The sequence below is a fragment of the Pristiophorus japonicus genome, unplaced genomic scaffold, assembly GCF_044704955.1.
Source record: "Pristiophorus japonicus isolate sPriJap1 unplaced genomic scaffold, sPriJap1.hap1 HAP1_SCAFFOLD_338, whole genome shotgun sequence".
In the NCBI taxonomy this organism is placed as follows: domain Eukaryota; kingdom Metazoa; phylum Chordata; class Chondrichthyes; family Pristiophoridae; genus Pristiophorus; species Pristiophorus japonicus.
In genome coordinates, this window is record NW_027253194.1 from 27,338 (window position 1) to 44,225 (window position 16,888).

A 16,888-nucleotide genomic window follows, 5' to 3' on the forward strand; every position below is an offset into this window, starting at 1 on the left:
TGTGTAACTAACACACACGCTGTGTAACTAACACCCACAAACGCTGTGTAACTAACACACAAACACACACACACACCGTGTAACTAACACACAAACACACGCTGTGTGACTAACACACACACTAACACACACACACACGCTGTGTAACTAATATGCACACACACTGTGTAATTAATACACACACACACACACACACTGTGTAACTAACACACACACACACACACTGTGTAACTAACACACACGCACACACACACTGTGTAACTAACACACACACTGTGTAACTAACACCCACAAACGCTGTGTAACTAACACACAAACACACACACACACCGTGTAACTAACACACAAACACACGCTGTGTGACTAACACACACACTAACACACACACACGCTGTGTTACTAACACACACACACACACACACACACACACAGATGCTGTGTAACTAACACACACACACTGTTTAACTAACACACACACGCAGTGTAACTAACACACACACACACACACACGCTGTGTAACTAACAAACACGCACACACATACGCTGCATACCTAACACACACTGTGTAACTAACACACACACACACACACAGTGTAACTAACACACACACACACACAGTGTAACTAACACGCGCGCGCACACACACGCTGTGTAACTAACACACACTGTGTAACTAACACGCACACACACACACTGTGTAACTAACACGCACACACACACACTGTGTAACTAACACACACACACACAGTGTAACTAACACGCGCGCGCACACACTGCGTAACTAACATACACACACACTCTGTGTAACTAACACACACACGCTGTGTAACTAACACACACACACGCTGTGTAACTAACACACACACACACACGCTGTGTAACTAACACACACACACACACAAAGTGTAACTAACACACACACACACGCTGTGTAACTAACACACACACACACACACACACACAGTGTAACTAACACACACACACACACACGCTGTGTAACTAACACACACACACACACACACAGTGTAACTAACACACACACACACACACGCTGTGTAACTAACACACACACACACACACAGTGTGACTAACACACACACACACGCTGTGTAACTAACACACACACACACTGTGTAACTAACACACACACAGTGTAACTAACACACACACAAGCTGTGTAACTAACACACACACACACACACACGCTGTGTAACTAACACACACACACACACACACTGTGTAACTAACACACACACACACACGCTGTGTAACTAACACACACACACACACACAGTGTAACTAACACACACACACACAGTGTAACTAACACGCGCGCGCACACACACGCTGTGTAACTAACACACACACACACACTGCGTAACTAACATACACACACACTCTGTGTAACTAACACACACACGCTGTGTAACTAACACACACACACGCTGTGTAACTAACACACACACACACGCTGTGTAACTAACACACACACACACACGCTGTGTAACTAACACACACACACACGCTGTGTAACTAGCACACACACACACGCTGTGTAACTAACACACACACACACACGCTGTGTAACTAACACACACACACACGCTGTGTAACTAACACACACACACACACGCTGTGTAACTAACACACACACACACACAGTGTAACTAACACACACACACGCTGTGTAACGCACACATGCTCACTGTGTAACAACACACAGTGTAAAACACACACACACACACAATGTAACACACACTCACTGTGTAACACATGCACACTGTGTAATGCACACACACACTCGCTGTGTAACGCATATACACACACACACAGTAACGCACACACACACTCACTGTGTAATGCACACACGCACATGCACTGTGTTACACACACTATTACACACTGTATAAAACACGCACACACACACACACACACACACTGTGTAACACACACACACTCACTGTGTAATGCACACACACACACTGTGTAACGCACACACACACTCACTGTGTAACACACACACTCTGTGTAACACACACACACACACACGATGTAACACACTGATACACACTCACTGTATACCAAACACACACACACACACTGTGTAACGGTCGCACACTCACACACACACGGTGTGACACACACACACAAACACTGTGTAACACACACACTGTGTAACACACATAGAAACACACGCACACGCTGTGTAACACACACACACATGTTGTGTAACACACACACACACACACTGTGTAACATACACACATGCACGCTGTGTAACACACACACGTATAAATACCACACACACATACATGCTGTGTAACTAACACACACACTCATGCTGTGTAATACACACACACACACACACACACGCTGTGTAACACACACACACGCTGTGTAACACATGTATACACACACACACTGTAACATCACACACACACACACACGCTGTGTAACACACACACATACGCTGTGTAACACACACACACACACACGCTGTATAACACACACACACACGCTGTGTAACACACACACACACGTTGTATAAATACCACACACACATACACGCTGTGTAACTAACACACACACACACATGCTGTGTAATACACACACATACACACACACACACACGCTGTGTAACACACACACATATGCTGTGTAACACACACACACACACGCTGTGTAACACACACACACGCTGTGTAACTAACACACACACGCTGTGTAACTAACACACACACACGCTGTGTAACTAACACACAAACACACACACACACCGTGTAACTAACACACAAACACACACTGTGTGACTAACACACACACACACACACGCTGCGTTACTAACACACACACACACACACAGATGCTGTGTAACTAACACACACACACACTGTTTAACTAACACACACACGCAGTGTAACTAACACACACACACACACACATGCTGTGTAACTAACACACACTGTGTAACTAACATGCACACACACACACTGTGTAACTAACACACACACACACAGTGTAACTAACACGCGCGCGCACACACACGCTGTGTAACTAACACACACACACACACTGTGTAACTAACATACAGACACACTCTGTGTAACTAACACACACACTCTGTGTAACTAACTAACACACACACGCTGTGTAACTAACACACACACACACTGTGTAACTAACATACACACACACTCTGTGTAACTAACACACACACTCTGTGTAACTAACTAACACACACACGCTGTGTAACTAACACACACACACACACGCTGTGTAACTAACACACACACTGTGTAACTAACACACACGCACACACACACTGTGTAACTAACACACACGCTGTGTAACTAACACACACACGCTGTGTAACTAACACACGCACACGCTGTGTAACTAACACACAAACACACACACACACCGTGTAACTTACACACACACACACGCTGTGTGACCATCACACACACACACACGCTGTGTTACTAACACACACACACACACATACACACACACACAGATGCTGTGTAACTAACACACACACACAGTTTAACTAACACACACACGCAGTGTAACTAACACACACACACACACACATGCTGTGTAACTAACACACACTGTGTAACTAACACGCACACACATACACTGTGTAACGAACACACACATACACAGTGTAACTAACACGCGCGCGCACACACACGCTGTGTAACTAACACACACACACACACTGTGTAACTAACATAAACACACACTCTGTGTAACTAACACGCACACGCTGTGTAACTAACACACACACACGCTGTGTAACTAACACACACACACACACTGTGTAACTAACACACACACACACACGCTGTGTAACTAACACACACACACACACACACATTGTGTAACTAACACACACACACACACGCTGGGTAACTAACACACACACACACACACACACTGTGTAACTAACACACACACAGTGTAACTAACACACACACACACACAAAGTGTAACTAACACACACACACACTGTGTAACTAACACACACACACACACACACACACAGATGCTGTGTAACTAACACACACACACACACACAAACACACTGTGTAACCAACACACACACAGTGTAACTAACACACACACACACACACACAGTGTGACTAACACACACACACACACACACGCTGTGTAACTAACACACACACACACAGTGTAACTAACACAAACACTCACACGCTGTGTAACTAACACACACACACACACAGTGTAACTAACACACACACACGCTGTGTAACGCACACACGCTCACTGTGTAACAACACACAGTGTAAAACACACACACACACAATGTAACACACACTCACTGTGTAACACATGCACACTGTGTAATGCACACACACACTCGCTGTGTAACGCATATACACACACACACAGTAACGCACACACACACTCACTGTGTAATGCACACACGCACACGCACTGTGTTACACACACTATTACACACTGTATAAAACACGCACACACACACACACACTGTGTAACACACACACACACTGTGTAACACACTCACACACACTCACTGTGTAACACTCACAGACTGTAATGCACACACACACACACTCACTGTGTAATGCACACACACACACACACTGTGTAACACACACACACACACACACTGTGTAACACACACACACAATGTAACGCACTGATACACACTCACTGTATACCACACACACACGCACTGTGTAACGGGCGCACACTCACACACACACGGTGTGACACACACACACAAACACTGTGTAACATACACACTGTGTAACACACATAGACACACACGCACATGCTGTGTAACACACACACACATGTTGTGTAACACACACACACACACAGTGTAACATACACACATGCACGCTGTGTAACACACACACGTATAAATACCACACACAATACATGCTGTGTAACTAACACACACACACATGCTGTGTAATACACACACATACACACACACACGCTGTGTAACACACACACATATGCTGTGTAACACACACACACACACGCTGTGTAACACACACACACGCTGTGTAACTAACACACACACGCTGTGTAACTAACACACACACACGCTGTGTAACTAACACACACACACACGCTGTGTAACTAACACACACACACACACAGTGTAACTAACACACACACACACACGCTGTGTAACTAACACACACACACACACACAGTGTAACTAACACGCACACACACACACTATGTAACACACACACTCACTGTGTAACACACGCACACTGTGTAATGCACACACACACTCGCTGTGTAACGCATATACACACACACACAGTAACGCACACACACACTCACTGTGTAATGCACACACGCACACGCAATGTGTTACACACACTATTACACACTGTATAAAACACGCACACACACACACACACACGCACTGTGTAACACACTCACACACACTCACTGTGTAACACACACACACACACTGTGTAACACACACACACACACACGAGGTAACACACCGATACACACTCACTGTATACCACACACACACACACACACACACTGTGTAACACTCACAGACTGTAACGCACACACACACACTCACTGTGTAACACACACACACACACTGTGTAACACACACACACACACACACGATGTAACACACTGATACACACTCACTGTATACCACACACACACACACACACACACACACACACACACACACACACACTGTGTAACGGGCGCACACTCACACACACACGGTGTGACACACACACACAAATACTGTGTAACACACACACTGTGTAACACACATAGACACACACGCACACGCTGTGTAACACACACACACATGTTGTGTAACACACACACACTGTGTAACATACACACACACATGCTGTGTAAATACACACACATTGTATAAATACCACACACACATACACGCTGTGTAACTAACACACACACACATGCTGTGTAACACACACACACACACACACGCTGTGTAACACCCACGTATACACACACACACTGTAACATCACACACACACACACACACACGCTGTGTAACACCCACGTATACACACACACACTGTAACATCACACACACACACACACACGCTGTGTAACACACACACATACGCTGTGTAACACACACACACACACGCTGTATAACACACACACGCTGTATAACACACACACACTGTGTAACACACACACACGTTGTATAAATACCACACACGCATACACGCTGTGTAACTAACACACACACACATGCTGTGTAATACACGCACACACACACATGCTGTGTAACACACACACGCTGTGTAACACACACGCACGCTGTGTAACACATGCATACACACACACACTGTAACATCACACACACACGCTGTGTAACACACACACACATATTCTGTGTAACACACACACACACACACACGCTGTATAACTAACACGCACACACACACACACGCTGTATAACTAACACACACACACACACACACGCTGTATAACTAACGCACACACACATGTAACTAACACACACACACAATGTGTAACTAACACACACACACACAATGTGTAACTAACACATACACACACACACACACGCTGTGTAACTAACACACACACACACATGCTGTGTAACACACACACATTGTATAAATACCACATACACATACACGCTGTGTAACTAACACACACACATGCTGTGTAATACACACACACACACACGCTGTGTAACACACACACATATGCTGTGTAACACACACACACACACACACACGCTGTGTAACACACACACACGCTGTGTAACACACGTATACACACACACTGTAACATCACACACACACACACACATGCTGTGTAACACACACACATATGCTGTGTAACACACACACACACACGCGCTGTGTAACACACACACACGCTGTGTAGCACACGTATACACACACACGCTGTAACATCACACACACACACGCTGTGTAACACACATGCATACGCTGTGTAACACACACACACACGCTGTATAACACACACACACATGCTGTGTAACACACACACATGTTGTATAAATACCACACACACATACACGCTGTATAACTAACACACACACACATGCTGTGTAATACACACACACACGCTGTGTAACACACACACATATGCTGTGTAACACACACACACACGCTGTGTAACACACACACACGCTGTGTAACACACGTATACACACACACACTGTAACATCACACACACACACACACACGCTGTGTAACACACACACATACGCTGTGTAACACACACACACACACACGCTGTATAACACACACACACACGCTGTGTAACACACACACACGTTGTATAAATACCACACACATACACGCTGTGTAACTAACACACACACACATGCTATGTAATACACACACACACACACACGCTGTGTAACACACACACACGCTGTGTAACACATGCATACGCACACACACTAACATCACACACACACACACGCGCTGTGTAACACACACACACATACGCTGTGTAACACACACACACGCTGTATAACTAACACACACACACACACGCTGTGTAACTAACACACACACACACACGCTGTGTAACTAATACACACACACACACTGTGTAACTAACACACACACACACATGCTGTGTAACTAACACACACACACACACAGTGTAACTAACACACACACACACACACACACTGTGTAACTAACACACACACAGGCTGTGTAACTAACACACGCACACACACACGCTGTGTAACTAACACACACACACACAGTGTAACTAACACACACACACACACGCTGTGTAACTAACACACACACACACAGTGTAACTAACACACACGCGCTGTGTAACTAACACACACACACACACAGTGTAACTAACACACACACACACTATGTAACACACACACTCACTGTGTAATGCACACACGCACACGCACTGTGTTACACACACTATTACACACTGTATAAAACACACACACACACACACACAAACTGTGTAACACACACACACACTGTGTAACACACACACACACACACGATGTAACACACTGATACACACTCACTGTATACCACACACACACACACACACACACTGTGTAACGGGCGCACACTCACACACACACGGTGTGACACACACACACAAACACTGTGTAACACACACACTGTGTAACACACATAGACACACACGCACACGCTGTGTAACACACACACACATGTTGTGTAACACACACACACACTGTGTAACATACACACACACACTGTGTAACACACACACATTGTATAAATACCACACACACATACACGCTGTGTAACTAACACACACACACATGCTGTGTAATACACACACACACACACGCTGTGTAACACACACACATATGCTGTGTAACACACACACACACACGCTGTGTAACACACACACACGCTGTGTAACACACGTATACATACACACACTGTAACATCACACACACACACACACACTGTGTAACACACACACATACGCTGTGTAACACACACACACACACGCTGTATAACACACACACACGCTGTGTAACACACACACATGTTGTATAAATACCACACACACATACACGCTGTGTAACTAACACACACACACATGCTGTGTAATACACGCACACACACACATGCTGTGTAACACACACACATATGCTGTGTAACACACACACGCACGCTGTGTAACACACGCATACACACACACTGTAACATCACACACACACACACACACACACGCTGTGTAACACACACACACACATACGCTGTGTAACACACACACACACACACACACACGCTGTATAACTAACACACACACACACACACATGCTGTGTAACTAACACACACACACACACGCTGTGTAACTAATACACACACACACACTGTGTAACTAACACACAACACACACATGCTGTGTAACTAACACACACACACACAGTGTAACTAACACACACACACACACACACGCTGTGTAACTAACACACACACACGCTGTGTAACTAACACACACACACAGTGTAACTAACACACACACACACACGCTGTGTAACTAACACACACACACACACACACAGTGTAACTAACACACACACACACAGTGTAACTAACACACACGCGCTGTGTAACTAACACACACACACACACAGTGTAACTAAAACACACACACACACTATGTAACACACACACTCACTGTGTAATGCACACACGCACACGCACTGTGTTACACACACTATTACACACTGTATAAAACACACACACACACACACACACAAACTGTGTAACACACACACACACTGTGTAACACACACACACACACACGATGTAACACACTGATACACACTCACTGTATACCACACACACACACACACACTGTGTAACGGGCGCACACTCACACACACACGGTGTGACACACACACACAAACACTGTGTAACACACACACTGTGTAACACACATAGACACACACGCACACGCTGTGTAACACACACACACATGTTGTGTAACACACACACACACTGTGTAACATACACACACACACTGTGTAACACACACACATTGTATAAATACCACACACACATACACGCTGTGTAACTAACACACACACACATGCTGTGCAATACACGCACACACACGCTGTGTAACACACACACATATGCTGTGTAACACACACACACACGCTGTGTAACACACACACACGCTGTGTAACACACGTATACATACACACACTGTAACATCACACACACACACACTGTGTAACACACACACATACGCTGTGTAACACACACACACACACGCTGTATAACACACACACACGCTGTGTAACACACACACATGTTGTATAAATACCATACACACATACACGCTGTGTACCTAACACACACACACATGCTGTGTAATACACGCACACACACACATGCTGTGTAACACACACACATATGCTGTGTAACACACACACGCACGCTGTGTAACACACGCATACACACACACTGTAACATCACACACACACACACACACACACACGCTGTGTAACACACACACACACATACGCTGTGTAACACACACACACACACACACACACACACACGCTGTATAACTAACACACACACACACACATGCTGTGTAACTAACACACACACACACACGCTGTGTAACTAATACACACACACACACTGTGTAACTAACACACACACACACATGCTGTGTAACTAACACACACACACACAGTGTAACTAACACACACACACACACACGCTGTGTAACTAACACACACACACGCTGTGTAACTAACACACACACACAGTGTAACTAACACACACACACACACGCTGTGTAACTAACACACACACACACACAGTGTAACTAACACACACACACACACAGTGTAACTAACACACACGCGCTGTGTAACTAACACACACACACACACACTGTGTAACTAACACACACACACACACACTGTGTAACTAACACACACACACACACTGTGTAACTAACACACACACACACAGTGTAACTAACACACACGCGCTGTGTAACTAACACACACACACACAGTGTAACTAACACACACACACACACACTATGTAACACACACACTCACTGTGTAATGCACACACGCACACGCACTGTTACACACACTATTACACACTGTATAAAACACACACACACACACACACACTGTGTAACACACACACACACTGTGTAACACACACACACAATGTAACACACTGATACACACTCACTGTATACCACACACACACACACACACACTGTGTAACGGGCGCACACTCACACACACACGGTGTGACACACACACACACACACTGTGTAACACACACACTGTGTAACACACATAGACACACACGCTGTGTAACACACACACACATGTTGTGTAACACACACACACACTGTGTAACATACGCACACACACGCTGTGTAACACACACACATTGTATAAATACCACACACACATACACGCTGTGTAACTAACACACACACACATGCTGTGTAATACACACACACACACACACACGCTGTGTAACACACACACATATGCTGTGTAACACACACACACACACGCTGTGTAACACACACACATGCTGTGTAACACACGTATACATACACACACTGTAACATCACACACACACACACGCTGTGTAACACACACACATACGCTGTGTAACACACACACACACACGCTGTATAACACACACACACATGCTGTGTAACACACACACAAGTTGTATAAATACCACACACACATACACGCTGTGTAACTAACACACACACACATGCTGTGTAATACACGCACACACACATGCTGTGTAACACACACACACATATGCTGTGTAACACACACACGCACGCTGTGTAACACACGCATACACACACACTGTAACATCACACACACACGCTGTGTAACACACACGCACATATGCTGTGTAACACACACACACACGCTGTATAACTAACACACACACACACGTGTAACTAACACACACACACAATGTGTAACTAACACACACACACACAATGTGTAACTAACACATACACACACACACGCTGTGTAACTAACACACACACACACGCTGTGTAACTAACACACACACACACACTGTGTAACTAACATGCGCATACACATGCTGTGTAACTAACACACACACACACACTGTGTAACTAACACACAAACACACACACACACACTGTGTAACTAACACACACACACACACTGTTTAACTAACACATACACACACACACACTGTGTAACTAACACACACACACTGTTTAACTAACACATACACACACACACGCTGTGTAACTAACACACACACACGCACGCAGTGTAACTAACACACACACATTTGCTGTGTAACTAACACACACATGCAGTGCAACTAACAGACACACTGTGTAACTAACGCACATACACATGCTGTGTAACTAACACATACACATACACACGCTGTGTAACTAACACACACACACTGTGTAACTAACACACATACAGTGTAACTAACACACACACACACACACTGTGTAATTAACGCACACACACACACACTGTGTAACTAACACATACACACACACAAGTTGTGTAACTAACATACACACACACGCGCTTTGTAACTAACACACACATATACACACGCTGTGTAACTAACACACACACACACACACACGCTGTGTAACTAGCACACACAGACACTGTGTAACTAACACACACACACTGTGTAACTAACACACACACACACACACAATGTAACTAACAACACACACGCTGTGTAACTAACATACACACACACGCTGTGTAACTAACACACACACACACGCTGTGTAACTAACACACACACACACGCTATGTAACTAACACACACACACACACACACACACACACGCTGTGTAACTAACACACACACACACGCTGTGTAACTAACACACACGCTGTGTAACTAACACACACACACGCTGTGTAACTAACACACACATACACACACACACGCTGTGTAACTAACACACACACACGCTGTGCGACTAACACACACACACACGATGTGAAACGAACACACACACACTGTTGTTGAGGCCAAATCACTAAATATATTCAAAAAGGAGTTAGATGAAGTCCTTACTACTAGGGGGATCAAGGGGTATGGCGAGAAAGCAGGAATGGGGTACTGAAGTTACATGTTCAGCCATGAACTCATTGAATGGTGGTGCAGGCTCGAAGGGCCGAATGGCTTACTCCTGCACCTATTTTCTTTGTTTCTATGTAACTAACACACACACGCTGTGTAACTAACACACACACACACACACGCTGTGTAACACACACACACACACACACACACACACACACACTGTCACTAACACACACACACTGTGTAACTAACACACACACACACACACACACACACACTGTCACTAACACACACACACACTGTGTAACTAACACACACACACACACTCACACACACTGTCACTAACACACACACACACGCTGTGTAACACACACACACACGCTGTGCAACTAACACACACACACACACACACACTGTGTAACTAACACACACACACACTGTGTAACTAACACACAGAGTTAGTGTGTGTGTTAGTTGCACAGCGTGTGTGTTAGTTACATAGAAACATAGAAACATAGCAACTAACACACACACACTGTGTAACTAACACACACACATCAGTTGCTATGTTTCTATGTTTCTATGTATCTAACACACACACGCTGTGCAACTAACACACACACACACACACACACACAAACACTGTTTAACTAACACACACACACACACACACACACACACTGTTTAACTAACACACACACATACACACACACACACACACCCCGTGTAACTAACACACTCTCTCCCTAGCACACTGATTTGAAGGTGGAGATATGATCTGAATGTATGTTTAATCAAGGATCAAGGAAATAAAGGAGATTATCAAATCAAAGACCAATGCGAATAAGGTGGCCAAGGTTAGTGGGAAACTAGAAGATTGGGAAAATTTTAAACAACAACAAAGAATGACTAAAAAAGCAATAAAGAAAGGAAAGATAGATTACGAAGGTAAACTTGTGCAACACATAAAAACAAATAGTAAAAGCTTTTACAGATATATAAAACGGAAAAGAGTGACTAAAGTAAATGTTGGTCCCTTAGAAGATGAGAAGGGGGATTTAATAATGGGAAATGTGGAAATGGCTGAGACCTTAAATAATTATTTTGCTTCGGTCTTCACAGTGGAAGACACACAAACCATGCCAAAAATTGCTGGTCACAGGAATGTGGGAAGGGAGGACCTTGAGACAATCACTATCTCTAGGGGGGTAGTGCTGGACAGGCTAATGGGACTCAAGGTAGACAAGTCCCCTGGTCCTGATGAAATGCATCCCAGGGTATTAAAAGAGATGGCGGAAGTTATAACAGATGCATTCGTTATAATCTACCAAAATTCTCTGGACTCTGGGGAGGTACCAGCGGATTGGAGAGCAGTTAATGTAACGCCTCTGTTTAAAAAAGGGGGCAGACAAAAGGCAGGAAACTATAGGCCGGTTAGTTTAACATCTGTAGTGGGGAAAATGCTTGAAGCTATCATTAAGGAAGAAATAGCAGGACATCTAGATAGGAATAGTGCAATCAAGCAGACGCAGCATGGATTCATGAAGGGGAAATCATGTTTAACTAATTTACTGTAATTCTTTGAGGATATACCGAGCATGGTGGATAGAGGTGTACCGATGGATGTGGTGTATTTAGATTTCCAAAAGGCATTCGATAAGGTGCCACACAAAAGGTTACTGCAGAAGATAAAGGTACGCGGAGTCAGAGGAAATGTATTAGCATGGATAGAGAATTGGCTGGCTAACAGAAAGCAGAGAGTCGGGATAAATGGGTCCTTTTCGGGTTGGAAATCGGTGGTTAGTGGTGTGCCACAGGGATCGATGCTGGGACCACAACTGTTTACAATATACATAGATGACCTGGAAGAGGGGACAGAGTGTAGTGTAACAAAATTTGCAGATAACACAAAGATTAGTGGGAAAGCGGGTTGTGTAGAGGACACAGAGAGGCTGCAAAGAGATTTAGATAGGTTAAGTGAATGGGCTAAGGTTTGGCAGATGGAATACAATGTCGGAAAGTGGGGAAAAAAAACAGTAAAAGGGAATATTATTTGAATGGGGATAAATTACAACATGCTGCGGTGCAGAGGGACCTGGGGGTCCTTGTGCATGAATCCCAAAAAGTTAGTTTGCAGGTGCAGCAGGTAATCAGGAAGGCGAATGGAATGTTGGCCTTCATTGCGAGAGGGATGGAGTACAAAAGCAGGGAGGTCCTGCTGCAACTGTACAGGGTATTGGTGAGGCCACACTTGGAGTACTGCGTGCAGTTTTGGTCACCTTACTTAAGGAAGGATATACTAGCTTTGGAGGGGGTACAGAGACGATTCACTAGGCTGATTCCGGAGATGAGGGGGTTACCTTATGATGATAGATTGAGTAGACTGGGTCTTTTCTCGTTGGAGTTCAGAAGGATGAGGGGTGATCTTATACAAACATTTAAAATAATGAAAGGGATAGACAAGATAGAGGCAGAGAGGTTGTTTCCACTGGTCGGGGAGACTAGAACTAGGGGGCACAGCCTCAAAATACGGGGGAGCCAATTTAAAACCGAGTTGAGAAGGAATTTCTTCTCCCAGAGGGTTGTGAATCTGTGGAATTCTCTGCCCAAGGAAGCAGTTGAGGCTAGCTCATTGAATGTATTCAAGTCACAGATAGATAGATTTTTAACCAATAAGGGAATTAAGGGTTACGGGGAGCGGGCGGGTAAGTGGAGCTGAGTCCACGGCCAGATCAGCCATGATCTTGTTGAATGGCGGAGCAGGCTCGAGGGGCTCGATGGCCTACTCCTGTTCCTAATTCTTATGGTCTGATGTTGTTATTTCAGGCATTACAGAAGGAGTTGCGAGGACGGCGGGCTGTTTATGAAGCGACGTTGAGAAACGGTCGGGTACTGATGGACAAATCACAGCGAGCAGGGGATCGAGAGCAGCTGCAGCAACTGCTGGCAGAAGTGCGCAACCACTGGGACACGCTGTGTGCCAAATGTGTGGAGAGGTACAGAACGTGCAGTCGTGTGAAGTGACCCCTTTAGGTGGACGGATGGGGCGAACCACCAGAACTAGTGAGGGTGGCCTGATCACGAATTGTGAAGGGGTTTATAGGGTCGATGTAGAGAAGGTGGTTCCAGCGACAAAGGTGGAAGCCCATGGAATTGTGGGAAATCCCTGACCTGGTTAGGAGACTGGTTGAGCGACGGAGACAGAGAGTGGGGATAATGGTCAGCGACTCGAATTGTCAGGACGTGACTAGTGATGTCCCACAGGGATCAGTGTCGGGGCCTCAACTATTCACTGTATTTATTAACAACGTAGATGTTTACATAGAAAGGCGTATATCCGAATGTTCCGATGACACAAAGACAGGCGGCATTGCAGGCAGTGTAGATGGAAGTATAAAGTTACACCGGGGTAGCGACAGATTCAGTGAATGGGCAAACCTGTGGCAAATGGGTTTCAGTGTCGGCAAGTGTGAGGTCACCCACTTTGGAACTAAAAAGGATCGAACAGGGCACTTTCTAAATGGTGCAAGGTTAGAAACAGCGGGGGGAGGGGGGGCAGAGAGACTTGGGGTTCAGGTACATCGATCGTTAAAATATCATGGCCACGTACAGAAAATAATCACAAAGGCGAATGGGATGCTGGCCTTTCTATCCAGAGGGCTAGAATACAGGGGTAGAGGTTATACTGCAGCCGTACAAACCCTGGTTAGACCACCCCTGGAGCACTGTGAGCAGTTCTGGGCCCACACCTGGAGCACTGTGAGCAGTTCTGGGCCCACACCTGGAGTACTGTGAGCAGTTCTGGGCCCACACCTGGAGCACAGTGAGCAGTTCTGGGCCCACACCTGGAGCACTGTGAGCAGTTCTGGGCCCACACCTGGAGTACTGTGAGCAGTTCCCGGCCCCACAACTGGAGCACTGTGAGCAGTTCTGGGCCCCACACCTGGAGTACTGTGAGCAGTTCTGGGCCCACACCTGGAGTACTGTGAGCAGTTCTGGGTCCCACACCTGGAGCACTGTGAGCAGTTCTGGGCCCCACACCTGGAGTACTGTGAGCAGTTCTGGGTCCCACACCTGGAGTACTGTGAGCAGTTCTGGGCCCACACCTGGAGCACTGTGAGCAGTTCTGGGCCCACACCTGGAGTACTGTGAGCAGTTCTGGGCCCACACCTGGAGTACTGTGAGCAGTTCTGGGTCCACACCT

General features: G+C 45.3%; 1 protein-coding gene across 1 annotated transcript in view; it reads left to right on the top strand.

Moving 5' to 3' along the window:
* LOC139250035 (microtubule-actin cross-linking factor 1, isoforms 6/7-like) overlaps positions 1–16,888 on the top strand; it is a gene marked incomplete at its 5' end in the record, with an annotated part of 67,638 nt that overhangs the window by 25,982 nt on the left and 24,768 nt on the right. Inside the window, one exon of the mRNA XM_070872598.1 lies at positions 15,511–15,680. Coding sequence (XP_070728699.1) covers positions 15,511–15,680 — 170 coding nt within the window. The remainder of the gene's footprint in view (positions 1–15,510; positions 15,681–16,888) is intronic.